Below are 23,099 nucleotides of genomic sequence, written 5' to 3' on the forward strand. Positions count from 1 at the left end.
GTAATACAGATCTCTAGTAACAGAAGGAGATCATCAGTTAGCAGAAATAAATCTTATCACAATGATAACTAAATATTTCTTTGATTTTCTACAGAATTTTTCATTTCTACATTAAAATTTTGTATTGAAGGGGGGGGAAATTGTTTGTTCCATATGAATCAGACTCGGAGATACGCGGAAGATAAATATGTTCTCACTTCCCACTATGTCTTTTGTAGCCTGTTTTATTTGGTGTGTTTATCTGTGAAGAAGGAAATCAAAAACGGCATTAATGAAATTGAGTATAGTCTTTCGTAGCTCAGCCAAATTTCTAATGAATAGATATCTCTGGGTCAAAGCCAAGATCTGTGCATTGCTTTGGATGGCTAAAAGCTTTACAGTTGTGTATCTGATTGCTGCACTGGCATCTGTGGGAGGGAAGAAACCTTAAATGTACGAGTGGGGATCATCTGGTTATTTATGGCACGGTAACAATGTGTATAAAGATCTGATCCGACACATATGTCAAAGTAATTCCTGTTGACTGACTTCAGGGAAAATATATTGTAAATCCATCTACTTGGTGTGCTTGGGATTCTGATAGGAAGGTGGCTGCTGTGGAGGTTTTTCTCGGGATGTCAGACTATTTATTTTGCAGTCAGGCAAAATGGTTTTCTCTGTTTTCTCATTTCTCTGGCTGTAAATTCATTTAAGAAAAGTCTTTAGAAAAACAAACAAAAAACAGCACTCCTTCTTCCCTTTCCCAACGTAACCCTCTGTATGTGGGAAATACCACATTAATGTCTTAAATTAGCAGGATGCATCCAGAAACAGCATTCCTAGTTTCTTGTTTGTAGGGGCTTTTAGGTTGGGTTGTTTTTTTTTTTTTGTAGGTTGGGTTTTTGTTGTTTTTTTTTTTTTTTAATAAAGTTCATTTTGCCACAAAGTACGTCATTACTGAAACTGAATTTTTGTAAGAGGTTTCATCTTTACCAAATTTCCTACCACCAAATCCTGAAACTGCTATTTTAAAAATACTTTTACAAGTGTTACATCAGGCTTTTTTTTTAAACCCACAGCTATCAGAATTTCTTGATTAATCATTATCACGGCCATAGCAGCAATATCGATGTATTTTAAGCACTCAGATAGGGACAAAAATGGCCTTAACTGTTGCTGTGAATGTCTGTCTTCTTCTTCATTGTATCATGATGATTATGCAAAAAGGGGCACAGGAATTTATTAATTATTCAGAACCAAGTCTGTTTATTTGGAAGAAGTATATATAAAGTAATACTGAAATTGGTGCTTTCACTGCCTGCAGTCACCAACCCTGGTAACTAAAACCCTTACAGCTACCAGTGCTTCCAGCCTCCTGATCCTATGGCAAGGAAATCTGAGCCCATTGTACAGATGAGGGATCAAGGAGAGAAGACACCAAAGGGCTTCCCGGGGCCTGTGTGACAAGACTGGATGGTGGTTACAGCCAGAATCTTGGCAGAAAATGATCATCCTTTTCAAAGCAGATGAAATCTTCCTCACTGCCACTGCACAATTTTCAGTTTCTTCTTGCTCTCTGTGAAGTACAAACTGTAATAATAAAGACTGGAATGCTTGAGGAAGATGTCTCCCAAATTAGCAAGCTGTAGTTTCTTATGGAAAACCAGCATCCCAGCCATTGATGAAATACAGCAGCCCAGGAGAATAAAAGGATTACCAGGGTTCGAAAGCCCTCCATTTACATAAATATGTGGATACATCTGTTCCCATCATGAGTGACCTGCTGGTTTAAATCTTCAGCAGGGAGAAACTTGTAGTCGATGTGCATTGCCTGCAGTAGCAGGTGCTGCTTTAGGCAACGGGAATTACTGAAGAGGTTTTCAATGAACAAAGACCTTCCCACTTACCAAGAAGAGACATACAGGAAATTGAAACAAACAGCACACGCCTACAGTCTTTCATTTATAGTACACAAGGAGAGCACAGGGTGTTGCTTCTGCATCCAGACCTTTTACGTGGTTAGTTACAGGTATGGTGAGTCTGGGAAAGTTGCAAAGTTTACGTCTGAGAAGTACTTACAGCTTTTAAAACCAAACTAGTCAGGTTCCCAAAGAGAAATGAATCATCAAGATTTAATGGAAAATGTTCAAAACAAATTTATCATCTAAAACCAGTGTTTTTATTGTCGGAGTATATGCCCAAAATAGTAATGCAGAACTGTCATCCTAAAGGTTACGATTACTTAAGTGAATAATTGAAGTTTAATTCTTGCTTACCGTTAATCAGCAGAGACTTTATAACATTATAACTTTATATAATGCCAGGATATTTGATTTCCTTGTTGGCACAAAGTATATGGCAATCTCTCTGTTTCTTCTTCTCTTCCCCTTCCGCCACTCCAGTAGTAAAATTTTTAAATCTCAAATTTTTCTCATCTTAAATTTAGATTTCTTTCTATTTAATGGGAACTTTAAGTTCACTGAGGAAATTTTTAAGTTCTCATGCTTTTGTAAGGAAAGAATCTGTCTTTTCAGTGGATGAACTACCAGACAGAAAACTAGATTACAAATCTGAGGCTGCGAAAAGGTTATAGTTTGGTGCGTTATGTGTGAATAATTGCCAGCAGTTCTGAAAAGAAAATGTTCACAGTAAAAAGGAGTGTCCGAAGAACCTGCGGTAAAGCACAGAAGTGAAAGTGTTGACATTTGAAAAGGCTTCCAAGATTTACAGTGCTCCTTCTGACACTCTCATATGTATATTAAATTGCTCTTTAATTATAATGAAAGGTGTAGTACAGGTGTATTCACAATATTTAATGGGTGCTTCTCATTGGGATGTAACAGCTTTAATAACTACGAGGTATTTAAATACCTAAAGAATACCCACCCCTATTTTTTATAACAAATTTTATCATAAGCCAAGATAATACAAAACCTGTTCTTTTCTCTCCCTTTGAACAGAGCGTGGATCACACTTCTCGTAAACCTCATCATATTGAGGTGGGGCTAAGATGAGCATAACCAGTGACGAAGTGAATTTCTTGGTGTATCGCTATCTCCAGGAATCGGGTAAATTTCCTGCCTTTCCTCACAACTTCAGGTCATAGATGAAATGGGAAAATTGGCTTTTTGCATGGTGTTACTTTAGGAATGTTGCATTGGGTGCTTCGGATTGATAAATTCAGACTAAACATTTCTTGCACAAACCCACACTTCTTGGAAATCATGGTTTGAACATAATAAAAGTGCAAACATACGCAGGTACAAAGGAAACATTGCAGTTGGGAAAAACAAGGAAAATAAATAGCATTATGTTAACAAATGTTTTTCTAGACTTATATCATCTCAGCCAGAGTGATTTTTGGCAGCACAGGCACAAAGCACATGGATTTTATATCTTTTTCTTAGCTGCTTGGAATAGTTCTGACAAGCACTTATTAAGGAGGAATTGTCTAAATTGGTTCTATATTGGCTGTAAACAGAAATTTGGGTGCAAGCAACTGATGTTTCATAATTCCATTAGGGTAATTATGTTATCTGAACAGCACAAATGTCAGTGTGGCTCTGTCTTGTTATCACTTCCACCTCTATCTGTTTTCATACTGGAAAATAATGTCTTTACAGGGATTTTCTGTTAGAAGAAAAGCTTGATCTTTTGTTAAAAAAAAAAAAAATTGAAACTTTTATTTAGGGTCTGTTTTATTTTCATAGTCTCTATTCCACTCTTTGAATGAAAGAAGTAGAAGTTCTCTTCATCTAATGGGAAATGTTCTGTTAGTGCAGAGATGATAGGGGGAGGTAAGAAATACTGAGAAAGGATTTATAGCCAGGATCCCAGTTTACTTGGTATTGGCCCTATGTTCTGGGTTGCTAAAAGTCATATTGACGGAAGATATTTGGTGTTTCATATGCTGAAACAAGCAAAAAAAGTCTGTGAAAAGTACATCTTCATGTAAGAAGATTTAAACGAGTTTTAGAATAAGCCCTCCAGACTTGGGAGGCGTCTTAGGTGAGCAGAATCCCAGCAGGTAGCAGATACTGGATTAGCCTGCATCTGTTGATCATTATAACTAGCACTCATTAGCTAGGTTGTTTTGATTTGTTTCTTCTACTTCCAACACTATTTCAATCTCAGGAACCCAAATCCTTATGCAAGGAATCTCCACTGAAACGGAGAAGATTTGTATTTTCACAGATTATATTATTCACTCTAATAACAGAGCTTATAAAAAAGGTAGCCTAGTTCTAGCATGCAATCAGATGAAAGAAAGATAGGAACTATCAAAATTAAAATTTAATCCAGACAAAGTTTATTTTTTAAAATAAGTTATTTGGTACCACACTGGAAGGGGCTTTTGAACATTAGAGCAGTGCACAGATGGATATAATTGATGCCTAAAGGATCCTGAATTGTCTTTCTGTTATATTTGCGTTGTAGGCGATTCTACGTAACAGCGTTAACTTTCCCTGATGTGAAAAAAGAAAAAAGCCTTTTTTGTTCCTCTTGATAGATCAGTAGGTGGGTTAGTGTGTTGTGATTCAGAAGGAGGCTTTACAAAGTCAATCAAGAATAGTGATACCATCCAAATATTAGGGAAAAGTTCTTCTAAGTAATCCATCTCCCACAAGCAAGCAATCACTTTTGCCAGTTCACTGAGGGTTTCATATTAATTGCAAGCCATACAGCATTGTTCTGTTGTATTTTATCCATTCAAGGGACTAGAAATTGAGGTTAAATATTTGAAGAAATACTTCAATATGCTTCAAACTGAGCATACTGAAATCTAGATACTAGGCAGCGTTCTACAGTAGATACACCTAGCAGTTTGGTAGTAATTCCATTCAGCAAGTAAGAGCTATAACCAAGGAAGAATCCACTAATCTATTTTAAAAGTTTCTTATATTTAATTTGAATCTTCTTCCATAGTGTCATTGGTTTTTCCAAAGAAATTTTTTATCTGTATTTGCGGATAAAGTAGGGTAATAAGATATTTTTATACAGCATCTTGCATGTTCCACCTGCCAGTATGAATGCCATAAGATGCAATAGCAGATGAAAGATGTTTAATCAATAGCTTGAGAAATAATGCATTCCAAATGTAGAGGGCTAGCATTTAAATACAGTTTAAGTTCAAACCCCTCCAGTTTAAGGAGTTTGCTGAAAACAAGTTTATTACATTGATTATTTATTAACATTGGCTGAACTCAGATCTCTAAGAATTATATCAAACACAGCCATAAAGATTGCTTACAATACCATACAAAAGTACTGTGGTTTTGGGTTTTTTTTCATTTATTTGTTATTTAATCCTATCCTGTAAAACTTGCAGACTTTCCCATAAAATGTAGGCAAATGGTGGGAGGAAGACAGAAATGACAAAAGGAAATAGATATGGTGGAAAAAAACTATATAAAAAGCAAACTGTCCCTTTAATAATTCAGGTGTTTTGTGGCTGCAAGGCACAGAAGCACTTGAGATAATTTGAAACATTATAGCAAAGATATTGATGGATGCTTTACAGTTCATTATGAAAATGCTGGCAGATCATTCTAGTACAAGTTCAGATCTTCTAAAATTGAAGTTAGAAGTGAAATTCAATAATTATATTTCCCCCTTAATTGTCCATCAGACTAGAAGACTTTCACAGGAGATTATTAATAGAGTTGAACTGTCTAAACCATTATTGTTGCTTTTTAACTAATCTTGGCCTACCAAAGGGAGTTCCAGTGAACTGGAAAAAGCAAATGTTGTGCCAGAAATTTTAAAGGTTAAACAAGATGATCCAGGTAACTGTAGGTCAAGAAAAATCATTGGAAGGTTGAAACTAGATACCTCCAACAAAAAAATTCAGAGATGACATCATGCCTAATTCCAGCCAGCAAGTTTTTATAGATAGAACTTGTCAAACAGACTTGATACTGTTTTTTCAAAGATCACAACTGAAGCTGACAGAGATAGCTGTGCTGAGAGTAGCACACTTAGACTGCTTTAAGACATTTACTTAGTCTTGTTGACACTGTAGTTAAAAACAAAATGAAATCACAGCGTGTAAAATCGGTGTAATCCAGGGTTATCAAATGGATTAAAAACAGGCTAACAGCAATGTCTTGAAAAGTGATTAGAGTTGGGAAATATTCATCTCAAAGGTTGCTTTTAGTGGCAACTCACAGGAATCTGTTCCTGGCATAATACTGCTCAATCGCTTTATCAGTTACCTGGAAGGAAATAGAAAATGATTGTCAAGTACATTTGCAGATGGAATGAAGTGGCAAATTGGGGCACTCAGTGAGTTATGATGACAGATCATGTGGTTTAACAGAGAAAAATACAGCCAGAGAGACTGTTTTGAGTCACCTGCTGCTGGAGAAGCAGGCTAGATTAGATGCCTGGTCCAGGCTCAGTGCAATCAAATACCTACAGTACAGGACAGGACTTGGACAAGTTAAGGCTCTAATTGCTTAGCTGTATTAAAAGAAGTAAATAATTGCCTCTTCATGTAGGTGACTGTCTCAGGGTTTATCTGTGCCCAGAAAAACAAAGTAGACAGGCATAATTTCCATTTAGACTCCATGGGTTGATGGCATACAAATTCGACCACTGAAGTGGCCAGATCTTGTCACCTCCACTGCAGGGCCATGAGTGTCCACCTTCTTGACGTATAAAGAAACTGAGTGTTTGATTTCAGTTTGTTACTTCCTATCCAAAAGTTGAATACTGCAATGTTCACTTTGCTTCTTTTTGAAAATGAGCATCTTGGTGCAGAATTTAAAGTGGCCCAGTTCTTAAAAGTGCTGAGTCCTTCCAAGCATTGTTTACCTCAGGAGTCAAACTTCTAAAAGTCAGGTTATGTTTATTTATAGGTGTCTTGATTCAAACGCTACATTTAGTGAAAATGTTGCCCTCAGTTATTAAAATCAGGCTTAGGTTGTGTCTACACTGAGTGTGCTACCAAAGTGGCGATAGGCACACACAAAATATTTCTGTGGTTATACCAACAAAGCGGGTGCACTGGCAAAAGCAGAACAAGCTCTACAAAAGAAGCCACAGTTCTGGCATCCAAATTATGTTGATTCCAGCTTTGCACCCTTTCAAACTCCTGAGAAGCATACTTTTGCTAGTGGCCACCTTCACTGCTGACACAGTCCTTTTATTGGTTTTCTTCAGAGTGAAGAGCTGTATTTCTAAAAAAAAACACATACAATTCAGAGTATAGATTTCTCCCATTCCAGTTTGTCTGCCCAAAAGAGAAACAGATATTTATTTGCCTTTTGGAATGAAGGTCAGAACAGTACAATGCAACAGCAGGAAGAAGGATTCCAAGAAAAATTGAAAAAAGGTGGGGGAGAGATAGCAAAACCAAGGGAAATCAAATCTCTCACATACCTTTTAATCTAAAATGTGCTGCCATCTGTTGTGATTGACAAATCCTATCATTGGTCCAAATACTAGAATAAATCACCTTCCCTGCCCAGCCCAACTTGTCATTTCAGTTATTAAAGCTTTTCAAATTCAGTATTTTTGAGGTATTGATCAATGTAATTCTGTTGGTTTTCTGGAACTTACATGCATGTTGCTGTATAGAATCTTTTCCTGAAAATCTGCTCCCCAGTTCTCTGTGGCTTCTGCTGCTCTCTGATAGAGCATTTACTGTAGTGGATGTCTCACAATGACTTGTTACAAGAGTTAAGGTTGTGTAACATTTTCCAGTTTTGCTCATACTTACACTCTTCAGTCTGAATTTTTCTGTGGTTTATGACATATATTTGATAAACTGTTCCTCAGTGTACAATCTGTACCATACCCAAGACAATAAAAACACTAGCTGGATGCTTTTGCTAAAAAGATGTCAATGAAATTTTTAGCTGCTGACTTGGGACAGTTTGCCATTATACTTCAAATTTGTCATTTGTTTTCTTCCTAACCATAAAAATTAAAGCAGCTAATAACACAGTTGTTTTCCTTCTGTAGATTCAGGATGATAGCAGTGCCTTGGTCTCTTTGATTCCTGGTTGACAGATTTTCCTTGTTCTCCTAAAAGATAAGATTTTCTCTTCAGATTTTAAGTGTAGGCTCAAGGGCACATACAGCATGAAATGTTTCTGTGGGTCACAGCATATAATCCTTTGTAGAGTTAGACATGTGTAAATATGGGCCATTCCTATTAACCATATCCAGGTCATCTTACTCTCATTCTGCCTCTGGAAGTTCTGAGAGAATCCAAAATATGGATTTTCTGAAGCTTCTGGGATTTCATCATTGTGATGTTGTCCAACTAGATACGAGTAGTTTGAATAGTACTAAATTACAACTTTTCCAATGCCATTCACCGTTTTGTTTTTTTAAAAGAAAGCAAGAACATTTGAAGGAAAATATCTTCTTTATGACTAACTCTCTTTTTCAATAAAGAATTTCTATACAAAATTTAAATATCACGGTTTGTTTGGGTGAGTTCTCAGGCAATAGGAAATGACTGAAGATCATTGAATTTGTGCCATATGCAACAGCCTTTACTTAATGTAAGCTTGTGTAATTTTTCTCTAAGTCCATACTTTTTCTGCGTGTGAGGTATGTTTAGAGTGTTTTGAACAACTGTATGGCACAGAGTTCCTAAGTCACAGATGAGAGACTTGCGTGTTGAAAATAATTCAGATTAAGCATAGCATGAAGTATTTGCATATGTAGGTCAATTAACTTTGCTTTTAGGCTAGCTCCTTCCTTTGTGTAGGAAGGCTGCTGCTAGATGGAAGGGGAATATATACAGTGCATGGGTTTTGCTACAACTATTAAAATCTACATCTAGAAGAATGAATCATTTGGTCAATAAATGCACTTGTCCAGTGCCTTTATTATAGTAAGAACAATGGTGTTCACTGATGGTAGAGTCAGTCAGTAATGGATTTTCTTTTGTCTTTTTTATGTTTTCTTACTATTTGGCTCATTCGAATCATGGGACCGTTCAGGCTGGATGATAGTTCAGGTGAAGACAGGATCAGACACAGTTCAGGTTGGCAGGGATCTCTGGAGTTGATCTAGTCCAGCTCGTCTGCTCACAGCAAGGTCAGCCCCAGCAGGTTGCTCAGGGCTGTGTCCAGTTGAGTTTCGAATATCTCTGAAGGATGGAGAGTCCACAGCCTCCCTTGGAAGCTTGTTCAAGTACTTGATCACCCTCACAGGAAAAAGCAGTTTATTTTGTTTCATTGGAATTTCATGTGTGCTTCAGTTTGTGCCCATTGCCCCTTGTCCTGTCACCAGGCACTACTGAGAAGAGCCCAGTTCTGTCCTCTTTGTACCCTCTCAGGTATTTATGCACATGAATGAGGTCCTCTGTGAGCCTGCGCTTCTCCAGACCGGGCTATCACAACTCTCTCAGCCTCTCCTTTGTATATTAGATGCTCCAGTCCATTGACCAACTTTGTGGCATTTTCACTGGGCTCTCTCCAGTGTGTCCCTATCTCTTTTGTACCGGGGAGCCCAGAACTGGGCATGGTGCTCCTGGCACGTCTCACCTGTGCTGAGTAGAGGGCAGGGATCCCCTCCATTGATTTGCTGGCAACGCTTTCCATAGCACAGCTCAGAATGTTGTCGGCTTTCCTTGCTGCAAGGGCACATTGCTGGCTCACGTTCGATTACTCCAGCCTCCTGCTCCACGCTGGGCAACCTCAGAGATCTTTTAAAGATCCCGTACATAAAGGCGCTGTTAAACACAAGGGTCACTGGAATGCTCTTGAAGCTCTGTAGGTAGCTATGCTCTAATAGCAAGGGTACAGAGACCTTTACATCGCCAAGGGAAAAATACATTCTTAAAATGACAACATGCTGGCCAAGGATCTGTCACATGTTTTAGTGCTGTTTCAGGTAGTCTGTGGCTGCGTTGGATGTGTCTGCATTCATGGTATCACTGGCTCTTGGGCCACACGTATTCTGCCTGTGGTACAGAGTCTGTAGTGCACAAACCAGACCCAGCTGCACTCATGCAAAGATGGTTGTGTATTTGCTCAGCTTCCCTTTACACAGGTAGTTTTGTGCTGGTATAACTGGGTGCTGAACAAGTATTACTCAGTAAATAAAATAATACTATTTTTCAGGAAATAGGTTGAAACTGGGTGCTTAAACCTGGCCTTAGAGTTTTTGTGCCTTAATTTTCCTGTTTGAAAGCTCAGCTAATACTACCATGTACAGTACCCCACAGCAGATATAAAAATTTTATAGTCCCAAAATGTATTGAAATCCTCTGAGGATTGTAGGTGTGCTGGGACATTATTTAGCGTTCTTTTTCTATTAGTTCAAAGTACAGTTTTTGACTTTGTAGGTAAATATAGTTCTCTAAACGCAGTGTGAATGAGGTGCCAGCTGTATTATTCAGGAACTGGTGTTAAGACTGGAGGCAGGGATTGTTTCACCTTTTGACCCGTACGATGGTGAGGCTTTGGAGCAATACAAACTCCATTTTTAATTCTCATGGTTTAACACAGATCTGATTTGTGGGCATGCAGCCCTATTTATATGACATGTTATCCTCTTTAGGGCCAGCCTACTCAATTAAAGTAAAATGACTTAAGCTTATGATCCAAATCTCTTGATACACTGGGAATTGGATATGGAACCAACATTTGTGACCCTTTGAGATAAATAAAGCCATGGTGATGTTCTCGGAGTGGAATATGTGTTAAAGTGACTCTTGGATTAGAACACTAGAGAAATTTTACAAAAAAACCTCTTCATTTAAATAGAAGTGTTTTCTAAAAGTCCCCCCCAAATGAATATTCCTATCTAAAGAGAAATTGTTGGTAACTATATAGATTGCATATAATTTAACATGATACATTGTATAACCTCCCCAGCATTATATGTATGCAGTAAAAATAGTGTACTAGCAAAAGGTTATGTAAGGGATTTTAATAAACTGCTGCTCCATCTCTTTTTCTCTCCCCTACTTTCTGTATTTCTTCTAAGTGAGGGGGGAAGTGACTGTGTGATTCCAGAACCACTGAGACTGATTCTGAATTTGAAATTATATTTCATAGTTGAAAGATGGATGACTTTTGAAAAGACAAATGCATTTTTAGGAAGAACTGTATTAGTATGCACAGTTTCTGTCTCTGCTAGTGATCATTTACTCTGTTTGCAAATACTAAGTATGTTTGTAGAAAATCATGGTCAGTGTTAGAAGACAACAAGCTTTATTGGACTGCAGTTCCAAAACCGTTTGGTTTTAAGCTTACCAAATAGGTAACCTGATAGGTTAAAGGTAAACACTTTTACCAGCTTCCATTAAAGATAAGAAAATTGATTTCTAAGCTGGCAGCACTTGTGTGAGTCAAAACCACATTGTGCAAGTTTTTCGCAGAGCAGTGCCTAAGTACTAGTGGTATTTGATGGTCAGCTTCCCAAAATCCAAATTCACAATAGAGAGGAAAAAGTGCTTTAACAGCTCAGAGGAGTTACTTGTTTTGTCATACTTTATATTTTCAAAAGAATGTAATAAGCTCTGTGAGAGCCATTTTTATGTGCATTTATTTGCACAGAGTTAAGAGTTTTGTGACCGGATACCTACTTTATACACATAGGTAGAAACAACATGTTGTGTGATGTAGTTCAAGAAGCCCCTTTGAAAATTTCTCTCTCTGTGTCCTTTAGCCCTGTTGCATAACAGCAGTGACATAAATGCAATGTAAGAAGAGCAGTACATGGTGCAGAATTTTATACATTCCTGTAAGGGAAAAAAAATACACTAAGTATCTTGTTCTTTTGCCATTTGCAAAACCCCACCTACTTCATATTTCCTTCTAGGTGTCTTCACAGTTTTTCTAAACTCGACTATTTTAATTTTAATTTGGCCTGAAATTTGTCGTACAGTGTTGGATCTCAGACACTGAGCAAACATGATGATTTGTAAGTTATGCAAACATTAAAAATGACACCTTTGGAAATTTATGCTGTAGCATGGATATTTGTTCTGATTTTGATTTTTGTCCTGTTTTTTAAAGTTGACAGTATTAATTAATTATTTTTTTAATACTGTTTTACAGGGTATTAAGAAAATAGCATGCTGGGTGGAAGGCAAATATCTGTATGTCAAGATGGCTTTGCTAGTAAAATTGGTGATGTGCTACACTTCTGTCAATTTACCACTTTTCCATACGATTCTGCAGGCCCAGTGAAAGAAGCTGTATCTTGCAGTTTTGCAGGTTTTGCTAATAACCTGCACACTGGGGACTTGGTGCCTGCAGAGCTATGGCAGTGGCAAATCACCCCTCCTTGCACCTAAGCAGCGTAGCTGTGGCAGGACTCTGTCGTTGCCCTCAGCAGAAACCATCCTGGTGCTGAAGTTCCTGAATGCCCACTGGGCGTCAGCTGTGGCGTCCCACTCGCCACCGTTTATAGGTGTCTGTTAGAACTGATAGAAGAACATAGCTTCTTCTTGGAGAGAAATTGTGCAGTATATATAACTGTGAAAGTCTCTTCTATAAATGTGATCCTTAAAACGATGCATGTCTCTTCAGATGTTTCATTGCACAGACAGGACTAAAAGGTAACAGCATCCCATTAATTTAGAAGGAGAAGATTTTTTGTGGGTGTATTCTGTGACCTTTGTAAGCTATTTCAAACATTGCCCATAGTTGCATTAAATTAAAAGAGCTGTATTGACATTTATTCGCAGTTGTCAGTCCAATTTGTCCAAAGTGAGTGAAAAGGGGATTATTTCAGACCTTGTTTTCAAAAGATTTTAAGTTCCTCTTTCCATTGCTCATGTTCTGTTTTCTGTCCGTATCATATTTCTCTTTCTGTTAATTTGCAGCCCTCAGAAAGTCTTAAACTGTGAGTGCCAAGTAGTGCTCATGAAAAGATCATTTCCAAGTTGTATTAATCTTTTCCAACATATTTTCCGGCATGAAAAATTAAAAAAAAAACCTGCCAAAAACATTATTTGGCGCACACTAAAATAATTTTTGGGTAGCAGACATTTAGTCTGAATTGTTGGCAGAAGGCGAACAGGTCAGATATCCAAGAAAAAAGGGTGTAACATTTAATATTAGTGAATAACTGCTTCTACAAAACTTTGGCTAACCAGGCACACTATGATTTTGGCAGCCAACACAAGCTGCAGCTAGAGATCCTTTCTTTTTATTTCCCAGGGACTGTGAAAGAGCTTGTAATACAGGACACATTTCCCAGGGTTCTGGAAATAATTTTAATCGTTCAGCAATCCTAATCTTGAAACAAATGTACAAGCCCTATTGTTCAGCTGATTTTTCTAAAAATATATTTCAACTGCAGTTCTCTATTTTAAATTGCTAATGTGTGTCCTTGTTAAGCCCTTTATATAATTGCAAAGGTAAGTCTTCAAAAATACACAGACACTGCCAAAACCAGAGAGGCACTCTAGGATGCATTGCCGAGAAAAAAAAAGCTCAGCTCGGAAAAGAATCTCAGTCTGCTGTGCATAATAAATAAGATGGAGTAGGATTTTTGCCCACCTTTTTTTTTTAACCATTTGTAGAGTCCTATCACTGGCTTGAACCACCAGACACTTAAAAACTGCAACCAGATATATTTCAGACACATTGGTGTCCTCTCTGTGAAGCCTCGGCCTATGTCCACTTGGATTTTATGATCATATTTTTATGGATTCAGAAATTACACAGAAGTCTTAAGGAGAAACGAGGACAGGGATCCATGTTACATCCTCAGTTTTCAGTACATCATAGAGAAGGGTAAATAGTAGACTCTAAAATGGGAGCTGCAGTCAAGTACAGCAAAGAACATTATTGTATTCTCTTGGGCAATGGGCAAGAAATTGTCATTTACTTCAGGAACTAGATTAGTGTGTGTTAGGCCCACAATTTAGAAAACGCAATTGCTTTAAGTTAAGTTGTTTTGTAGCCAGAAATTGCATTCAGATATACTCTTAGTGACACTTGTCCCTTGCTTCTCTACACTGGTAAATCTAGACCTACAAAAGCCTTAATTTTTTGCTAACTGTGCTGTTTGTACACAGTATTTGGAGGAAATGATTTTGTTAATGAACGTATTTTGCTCTACAGGAATTTTTTTTTTAACTGCAGTGGTGGGGCTTTAATTTATTTCAGAAAACCACATTGCACTATTCTTCCCTTCTTGCCTTCTGCTTAGATGGCCCTCCCAAGACTTAGACATCAAAACTTGGAAAGATGTTTTTCCACTAATTGCATCTGGTTTCTTTGGCAGTTGTGCAGGCAGCTTTGGAGTTACTCTGCTTTGGTAGCATGGTAAAGCAGCTGATAGGACTGCATCGGGAGATCTTCACCTCCTGCATGTGATTTTCTTTTGACTCGTCACGCTGCGGAATGTTTCTACTTGATGTGTCTAAATCTCTTAGGATTTTTGCCCATATACTCATTTATGGTCATAAAGGTGACTTTCCTTCTTTTCTTCTCTCACAACCATCTTTTTTCCCCTGTAGCCTGTACAGATGCAGTCAGCTCTTATGTGCTTTCCATTCCTGCATGAATTTTACATTGATCAAAGTCTCAGGAGTAGTGTCAGGTACAAGACTACCTTAAGAAAACAAGCACTCATGCAGCCAAAAACTTGAGACTGCTAGTGGATCCCATTATAGCAGTTGCAGGTTGGTTCTGCCAAATACTTCTTGACAAGAAAAGCAAATTACTTCAGAGATAAGGATTGGAAGATCTGGTGTTGGGAATTTCCAAAAAGAAGGACAACACGATATCAGAGAAATCAGTTAAATAAGTAATGTTGATTATTTTGGCATGGAGACTGTTAAATTGTTCTGGAAAAGGAAGGGCTTGTCAGATAGTTTATGCCTCCTCATTTTGTTGGGTTAGTGTTTGCTTTTTATTTTCTTCTCTCCCTCTATTGAGATAATAACGTCACTAATTCAGCGATTTCCAGAAATTGAACCTCGGACTTGAAGACCTTAGTCTGGACTGCTTGAGTTAAAGAAATAGGAAAAATTTATTAAAGGAAGTGACACAGACCTCTGTATGAAATCTCACTGGTTTCGAGGACAGAGGGCCACACCAGGCATCAGTTGTACAAAGATTTGTAGGAATGGATTGTTACTTGGCCTCGGTGTTAGGATAGAGGCCATTCATCATAAAGATGGCTGAGATGTGTGAGAAAGGCAAATTGTTGTTCCTAATTCTTTATTCTGTTTCATTCTACAGCAACAAATGTTTCAGTAAAGAATCTTATAATATGAATAATTAAACTGTGTAATTTGCGAATAACTTGGACACATCTGTTTTTTAAAACATTATTAGAACAGTGTACAAGTTAGAACTACCAGAGAAAACGAAGTCCAGTTCAATCAGAAGTAAAACTTTGCAGTGTTCAACAGATCACCTAGCTTGCTAACCAGGTCATCCCTGAGGTAGCTCCTGAGCAATAGGCAAAGGATGAATCACTTCAGAAATCACAGTTTCCACAGGCCCCTCTTTGTCATTCCCCTCATCTTTACAAATGCAGCAGTAGGTGCTGTAGCTGTTACAACTTAAAATTACAGTTTAAACAAGACTGCTTTTGACAGGGCTGAAGGGATGGGAAAATGAAAGGAGCACTTAGGGAATGTCAGTTATCTGGATCTGTGATTGCCAGCTGAACTAGCGCGGGGAGTACTCGGCAGCACCCCGGTTACGTGCCTAAAGGGAATAATCCTCCACTCCTAGAGGAGGTGAGACACATCCCTGGAGGAGAGAAGGCATTCCCCGGGCTGCAAGGCTGCCCAGTGCCCTTTCCTACACCTGCCTTTGACAGGCACTTCTGTTGTGATCCAGGCATATTGCAAACAATTAAAACTGTGGAGCCTGCAGATGAAACAGGCACACAAAGAGCAGCATGATGTTCATGAAGTAAAACCTAGTCATTTTGTGATCAGTGACAAATCTTGTTTTAAGTCAGGAGAGGCCATTTTTAACTGAAAAAGGAGCAGCCAAGGCAAAAAAAAACAAAAAAAAAACAAAAAAAACAACTCAATTGTCTCTATTTTGCAGTTACTGCAAAATCTATCAGTGAAATTTTGCAAAACACAGCCCTACATATGCATTTTTTGGCACTGCCTAGGGCAAGAATTCCCAAATGGCTGTGTATGTACCGATGAGAGTATACACAGGCACCTCACTGTGGGGAAAGAGGCAGCACAGAACCAGGCCCTGTTACCACTCTCAGTACAAAAACATGCAGGAGTCTCTCAGTAAGGAATTTCAAGTCAAAAACACTTATATAACAATTTTTGGGCTTAGGGGTGTATAATTTAATTAATTTTTTCTGCATTCTTTTTTTCCTCTGTTCTTTTATTTATGCTCTAAAATCTTTGAAGACCAACTATTCCACAGTCATAGGTTACCTCCCTCTAAGGGGATTATACCAAGATTATGTCTTGTTCATTTGTGGGTTTTTTTGTTTTTTTGTTTTTTTATGTATGATAATGTATCTACATTATTTTGAGGCATAAAAAAGCTGGAAGACATTCTCTCAAGGCTGCTGAAAGACACTGTTTAGAGCACGGGTCATGTCATGGCCCAAGTGACCGCTTCACTGGTACAAAACCAGTTTGGTGTGTGGCCATGCTCTCTCACCTTTGGGCTTTTGTGTTCATGTCTTTAACCATAAAAGCTCACGGTCTCATTGTGTGTGTCATCAAAGGGTTTATGGCATTAAGATTTCATTTATTGCTGCTATTTGAATAGAAATCACTGTTTTATAGAGTGATTACTGTGATCACCAAAATGACAGAATTTATGAGATATAATGCATATGGACACAGATTTGCAACTTTCATTCATTTCACTGCAACCGTAGCATTTTGAGTTTCCATCTGTTGTCATTTCATGTCATCCCTACTGCATCCTTTCTTCAGATCCCCACTTGCAGAGCACCTCCCATCTCTGCTCTCACTCCCCAGCTGCCTTGGCTGCCTCCACAGTCACTGGAGGAGGGCAGGGGGTGCTCGTGTCTTGGCTTTGCATTCCCCAGTGTGGTTTCATGAACTTAGAAGAAGGGCCAAGTTAGCATTTGCAACACAAGCTAACATTTGTAAAAAACCTACTTGCCTTTGTTTAACAGAAATCACCTTTTTGTAAGACTGATCTCTAGAGCTGCAACGTGGCAATGTAATTCAGTGTACTCATACATAGAGCCCCAAAGAAAATTGATGGCATGTGGTAACTATAAAAGCAAAGCTCAAGTGATTCTTCAGTGTTATCAGAAACGTGACATGGATACAGCTTCATTCAGGATTTTGCTAATTGTAGGTCTTTGAAAACCAGTCAACTTTCATATGGGCCTCATATAAATGCTACAGTAGTACAAGAGGTCAGGAGGTAATGAGCTGTTGGTCAGTGGGGTGGCTGGCTTGTTACTGTTAGGTTTGTTTTTCTTTCAATTACAATTGTGTGGGAGGATTTTCCCAAGAGGGGTGAGGAGCACAGTGTCCAGCAGCACCCACTTAAGCAGTTTTGCTAAGTTGATTTTCCACATTTAGAACTTATCAGGTAAGATTTTAGGAAACTTTGTCACAACTGCTAATGATCTGTGAGAGAAATCGCTCTTCACTGACAGTGTAGCCAGGAGGTTTGTGTTGCCTCACCTAACAGGTGCCTTGGTAATAGTTTCTTAGCATCAAGAGAAGCAGTAAAATAACAGGTGTCCTTGCAATGACACAACTGGGTTTCATGCTGAGAAGTGTCTTCTCTCACACCCATTGGGATGAGATGCTTTGCTCTCTGGGGTTATGGCAACTCGGTACTGCACAGAGAGGCTAGCTGTGTGCCACAGTCGTCTGTCTGCTGCCAAAGATGGGGCTTGGTGTATGCCAGGAGCCAGCTAAAAAGTCTGGCAGATACCAAACGCCATAATGAGAGGCACAAAGTCATAGCTAAAATTAAGCCTGCTGTAGATCCACAGCAACGATTTTCTGCTTTTTTACATTTTCCATCAGTGTTTGTTGCTTGCTATTTTTATGCCATCCACCTTTGGATTGAATCAGAGCATGTTACGGTTTCCTGAGCAGCCAACTCACAAGCTAGCTGCTGGCTTTCTGAGCAGTCAACTTCACGGCTTCTGCACAACAGCTTAATTTTCCTATTCTTCTCCATTCTTAAGCAGATTTGCTGATTTATCCGTCATGCATATTAAAGTCCATTCCTTTTCAAGAAGGTATTGTTACTGTTGTTGATGATTAATTTAAATACACATATGTAAGTTAAGTGGGATTTGATTCTCTAATTCTGGTTAGTTGCATGCCACACATTTTTATATACATAGAGATTTTGGTGTTCAGTGACCAAGCCCTAGATCTCAGACACAGGCTGTGTGTGTTCAGTACTTGATTTCTTCCTTATTGTGGTGCCAAATAACGGGCTTAGATATCCTACAAAACTAATAACAAGGACACAGCCCTGCAGATCTTACAGCCTGTTTTGGATGTAGCGGGAGGTCCAGCAGCTCATAAGCTGGACCAGGACATAAAGAGCAGTACAGGGTAAGAACTGGAGCAGGGATTAGATAAATGATGCTGTAGGTTTTCAGGTGTTTATTCCTGTGCTTTATTTTTATGCCTTGTAATACCTACATAATTCTGCTCATAGGTGGACCTGCCACTTCCTAAAAAATGTCCAAAGCATCCAAGCATCCCCCAAAACTGTAAGAGTGCCAGGAGAGGAAGATATGAGTCAGGGAGGGAGAGGGTAGAGGCTGTTATCAGGAGGAGGAGAAAAACATTGGCAAAATAAAATGTGTAGGAGGAGAGAATCACAGAGAAATAACATACCTCGGTTTCAAATGTGGGAGGCATTCTGTATCTCAGCTTGTTTTTGCTATCTGTCTATGTTTGTAATTGAGCTAGCTGCAAAAAAAAAAAAGATTTTGAAAACAATTTGACTGGTAGAGAGAGAGCAAGGATTACTGTGGAGCGAGCCCAAAATCCTGTCCTCCAGCCCACACACAATTGGACATTGCAGTGATATGGGGGAAATCCCTTAACGGACAGAGCTATAAATGAAACTGCTGTTGACAAGGGGAAGAGGCACAGCTATATTTAACGGAAGGATTTTCGTTCGAGAGCTGCTGTCTTTTTCTTCTTTTTTTTTCTTCGTTTCAGTTTTTTCTTCTTTCTTGCCTAGTCGGTGGAGATTCTGAGAGCTCTTCCTGTTTGAGACAGCGCATGGGGGGTTTCCCCAAGGCTTTTAATGTTAGATTAATGCTCTGGAGACAGTGTGGTGATAAGTGGGTTCCTACAGTTATATCTGCATCTTGTTCCCCCTGCCCCCCCCGCATCTGCCCCTACGTAGGTCGCTTCGCAGCTCTCGCCCTCACACCCAGCAACAGTTCTGAGCTGCTTTGGCCAGCGGTTAAGGCACCGCTCGTTAAATTTTGTCCACCAAAATTCTTTATTTTTCAGTGCTGTCACCTTATTTCTCAGACAATGCTGAAAATGAAAGAAAGACTTCTGGTTAAAGGACGGGCTGCTTGGCAGATCCCAATTAATTACTTCTGCTATTGCTGATCACTTTCAGAAAAAAGGTTTGCAGGAGTGGCCTTTGGTTGTTTCACATTTGAACGGCGGTGCTCCGCACGTCATATTATGCTCAGCAGTAAATGAGCAGAGCATTTGAAATCTCTTCCCTGGTCTAAGGGAATGGTTCCCCTGTGTCAGCTGCATCTATGTCTTGGTTTTATACAACTTGCACGCTGATAGAGATTTAAGCTGATAGGGATTCAGCTTCAGCAGACATCAACACTGGAACGCGGCGAGGGAAATGAAGGTTGGAGGCACTTTCTGCAGCTGGGTTTGCCCTTGAGGTGATTCCCACTCCTCATGTGTTCATTTTCCGTTGGTGCAGGTCTCTGGTTATATTTCCCTGCGTGCATTCCCATTTCTGTATGGCTTCCCCTGTATGTGCAGCATGCAGGGGAGGGGGATGGGTGTTCAGAGTGGCTCTGGGTAACCTCCCTGGCTCCGTGCAGCCAGCCCGCGACCTTCTGCTTACACGGCAGCATCTCTCAGATCAGAATTATTTTTAGACCGTGAAGGTGTAGCTGGCTGGTGCATTTAGATTTCATGTCATGGCTTCCTTTTCCTGCTCTCAGGTTTCTCCCACTCGGCCTTCACCTTCGGTATCGAGAGCCACATCAGCCAGTCCAACATCAACGGAACACTAGTGCCACCTGCCGCCCTCATCTCCATCCTCCAGAAGGGGCTCCAGTATGTGGAGGCTGAGATCAGCATCAACGAAGTAAGTACCCCCGGCACCCCTCCACCCCTGACCCGCACGCCGGGGCTTGTCAAGCCACATGTCCTACCAGCCCAGAGACACGAGCCACCCCTCCACAGCTTCTCATGGTCTGGTTTCATGTTGTTCCTCATACGTGGCCCCACCCCCCACAGAGAGCTTTTGCAGTTTTTAGCTGTGGCGTTGAGGCCTTCTTTGCACTCTTTAAGTGGATTTTATGGTGCTTCCACTACCTCAGTCAACAAATCCAGGCTGCACAGAATCTTGCAGCAAACAAGAAAACGCGTCTGTGTTTCAGTCTTGTGTTTTGAAGGTCACAGCAGAATTTGGCAGGCAAAGCCTGCAGTGTAGGTTAAAACTTCACTCCCTGACAATTGCTAGCAGGCAGCACTGCCTGCAAGCCATGAGCAGCCCAATCAAAAATCCAGGGTGGTCACCAGAGAGATTCTGCCTGATTTCAGTGACTTTGGCTCAGGTCACATAAGACCAGGCATCGTCTTCTCGTGTACGTGGCAAAACAGTTGTGTGCAAATACTGACCCTGGCTGGGGCACTGGTTTTCTGGGGATTGTGTGAGCAGCCACAAAGTGCCTCTGTGCTCCTTGAACTGCCAGGGGAGACAAAGAGGAGGATGTGAGCAAAGGCAGCAGTTTTGCTCTGCCAACCCTAAAGGCGTGATGCTTCAAGAGGGAGTGAAGCATGACAGATAAGCAAGTACTGCATTACAAAATATTTACCATAGATATTTGTAATTGGCAGAGATCTGCAATAAATATTAGTACATAAAAAGCTATTGCATTTTCCTTTCTAGCTGAATCTAGCATGTGAGCAGCATGGATGAGAACAAAGGAATGCAAAATAGAGAAAAGATCGTATTGTTTGCAGTGTGTAGTTTGGAAACTCATTTGTTTTTATCACTAACATTCTGTGTGGTTTTCTTTGTATGACTCGATACTGTGCTTAAGAGTTGTGTATGTGTTCTTTTTTAATTGGGGCGATGGCATTTGACATTCATGCCAAGACACACTTTGATGCAGTTGTAATAACAAACCAGTGTTAGGAATCTGCTCTAATTTGCTGCTGCTTAACATTTTTGTCCTGTGCCTGAAATCTGAGCTACATGGTCAAAAATTTCAGCCATGAACAGCACCTCAGCTGATGCCCAGGTTGTATGACAACTGTAGGGGTCCGCTCCTCTGCATCCAGCTTCAGAATTGGCCTCGGTTGAGAGAATAATCTAAAAATATCCGTGTTGTCAGCATTAAAATTTATGTTGTGCTCATTGTGGTTTGTTTCTGTTTAAATACATATTGTAATGTACATTACAGCGAAGCAAAGGCCATTTGTGCTATGTCTGAACACCAGGAAGGGCTATGTATATGCTCCTCTAGGTGCTGCTTCTCTATGTGTGTTACTTAAGAGTAGCAAGTAATCAATGAGTCTGTAAAGTAATGTGTATAAAATTTAAGTGTTGTTAGTGATCTGTTAAAGGGCGGTCATAGAAATAGTTCAGTAAGCAGTTTTACAGTTAAAAATGTAAGATGCCAAAATCCCTTGGCAAACATTTTTTCATTGTGTAGCAAGGATTTGAGCCAAGATTCAAATAAATCTCAGTAGAGACATTTACATAAAGCACGTTGAGAAGAAAGAGCGCTTATCTTTTTCTTCTCTAACGACTCTTTCCTCCTTTTTCTTTCCCATGAGGAAACAAGTATGTATTATCTTAATACTGTAATTTTAGGGAGTAATTCAATGACTAGTCCAACAGAAGCATACCAGTCATCCAAATGGCTATTTTTCTTTGTTAATTATTGTTAGCGATTGAAAATTACATTGTTTTCTAACCACTTCATCTCTCCGTATCCTAATCTTACCTGCTATTCCTCAAACACAAATCTTTCACTGCTGGGTCTTGATTATTTCAAAGAATTAAAGGGAGCTTGCAGAAGGTCAGTAAAACGACACTTTGCGAAGGCTATTATTGAAACCTTTATCCTATATTTAAGATAACAGAAAAGTAAAGTGAAGCAAAGCTAAGTAGATATAGCAGTTGTTGACCTGAGTATTAAGTCTTAACAGCCCTTAAAGGTAAACTCAATTGGCTGCTAAACCTGAAGCCTAATTTGCAGATCAAAATGAAAGCCATAACTTTTATAAATAAAACTTGCATAATAAAAGAAAAATGATGGTAAAGCAGTCCTGTACAATCAGCTGCCACTGGTGGTGCTGGGCTGATGAATGCCATGTAAGAAAACACTGACTCTGTGCATACATCTTGTTTTGGCTGAGGTCCATTATTCATCAGCTGCTTCCATTCCTGTGCCCCTGCAAGTGCAGGAAGACAAATGATTCAACCAAAGTTTATTTGGCAGTGATTTTGCCAGTGATTTAACCCAAGTCATGGCTATGGCCATGACTCTTTTCCTTCCAAAAACAAAACAAAAAGAAACTTTCTGTCATTAGTCAGACTTTTTCTTTTTTTCCACAGCATAATTTTTTGCATCTCTAGGGAGTTTATACACTTGAATTTTCTGTAAAATTCCAGTAAGTTCCTTACTCACCAAAGAGATTTCTAAGAGACAGGTGAGCACCACCACTACAGATCTGAGAGTGACGTGGCGCTGTCGGTGAAGTCAGAGCGCAGCGATGTCTCCACACAGCCTGGTTCCTTCCCTCCTTCACACCGTGACCTCTTTGCTGACCTGAGCGGTGCAGGTCCTAACCTTGCAGCTCACCTGTGCTGGTTCTCCCCGCAGGACGGTACCGTGTTTGACGGCAGGCCGATCGAGTCCCTGTCCCTGATCGACGCGGTGATGCCCGACGTGGTCCAGACCCGGCAGCAGGCGTTCCGAGAGAAGCTGGCTCAGCAGCAGGCCAGCGCGGCAGC

General features: G+C 39.7%; 1 protein-coding gene across 1 annotated transcript in view; it reads left to right on the forward strand.

Moving 5' to 3' along the window:
- Positions 1 to 23,095, forward strand: part of LOC103782570 (F-box-like/WD repeat-containing protein TBL1X) — a gene marked incomplete at its 3' end in the record, with an annotated part of 105,318 nt that extends 82,223 nt beyond the window's left edge. Inside the window, exons 3-5 of the mRNA XM_008950341.1 lie at positions 2,940 to 3,047; positions 20,071 to 20,216; positions 22,969 to 23,095. Of these exons, the coding sequence (XP_008948589.1) occupies positions 2,990 to 3,047; positions 20,071 to 20,216; positions 22,969 to 23,095 (331 nt within the window). The remainder of the gene's footprint in view (positions 1 to 2,939; positions 3,048 to 20,070; positions 20,217 to 22,968) is intronic.
- Positions 23,096 to 23,099: the final 4 nt, after the last annotated feature.

This window comes from Merops nubicus, unplaced genomic scaffold, assembly GCF_000691845.1.
Source record: "Merops nubicus isolate BGI_N331 unplaced genomic scaffold, ASM69184v1 scaffold12162, whole genome shotgun sequence".
NCBI lineage: Eukaryota > Metazoa > Chordata > Aves > Coraciiformes > Meropidae > Merops > Merops nubicus.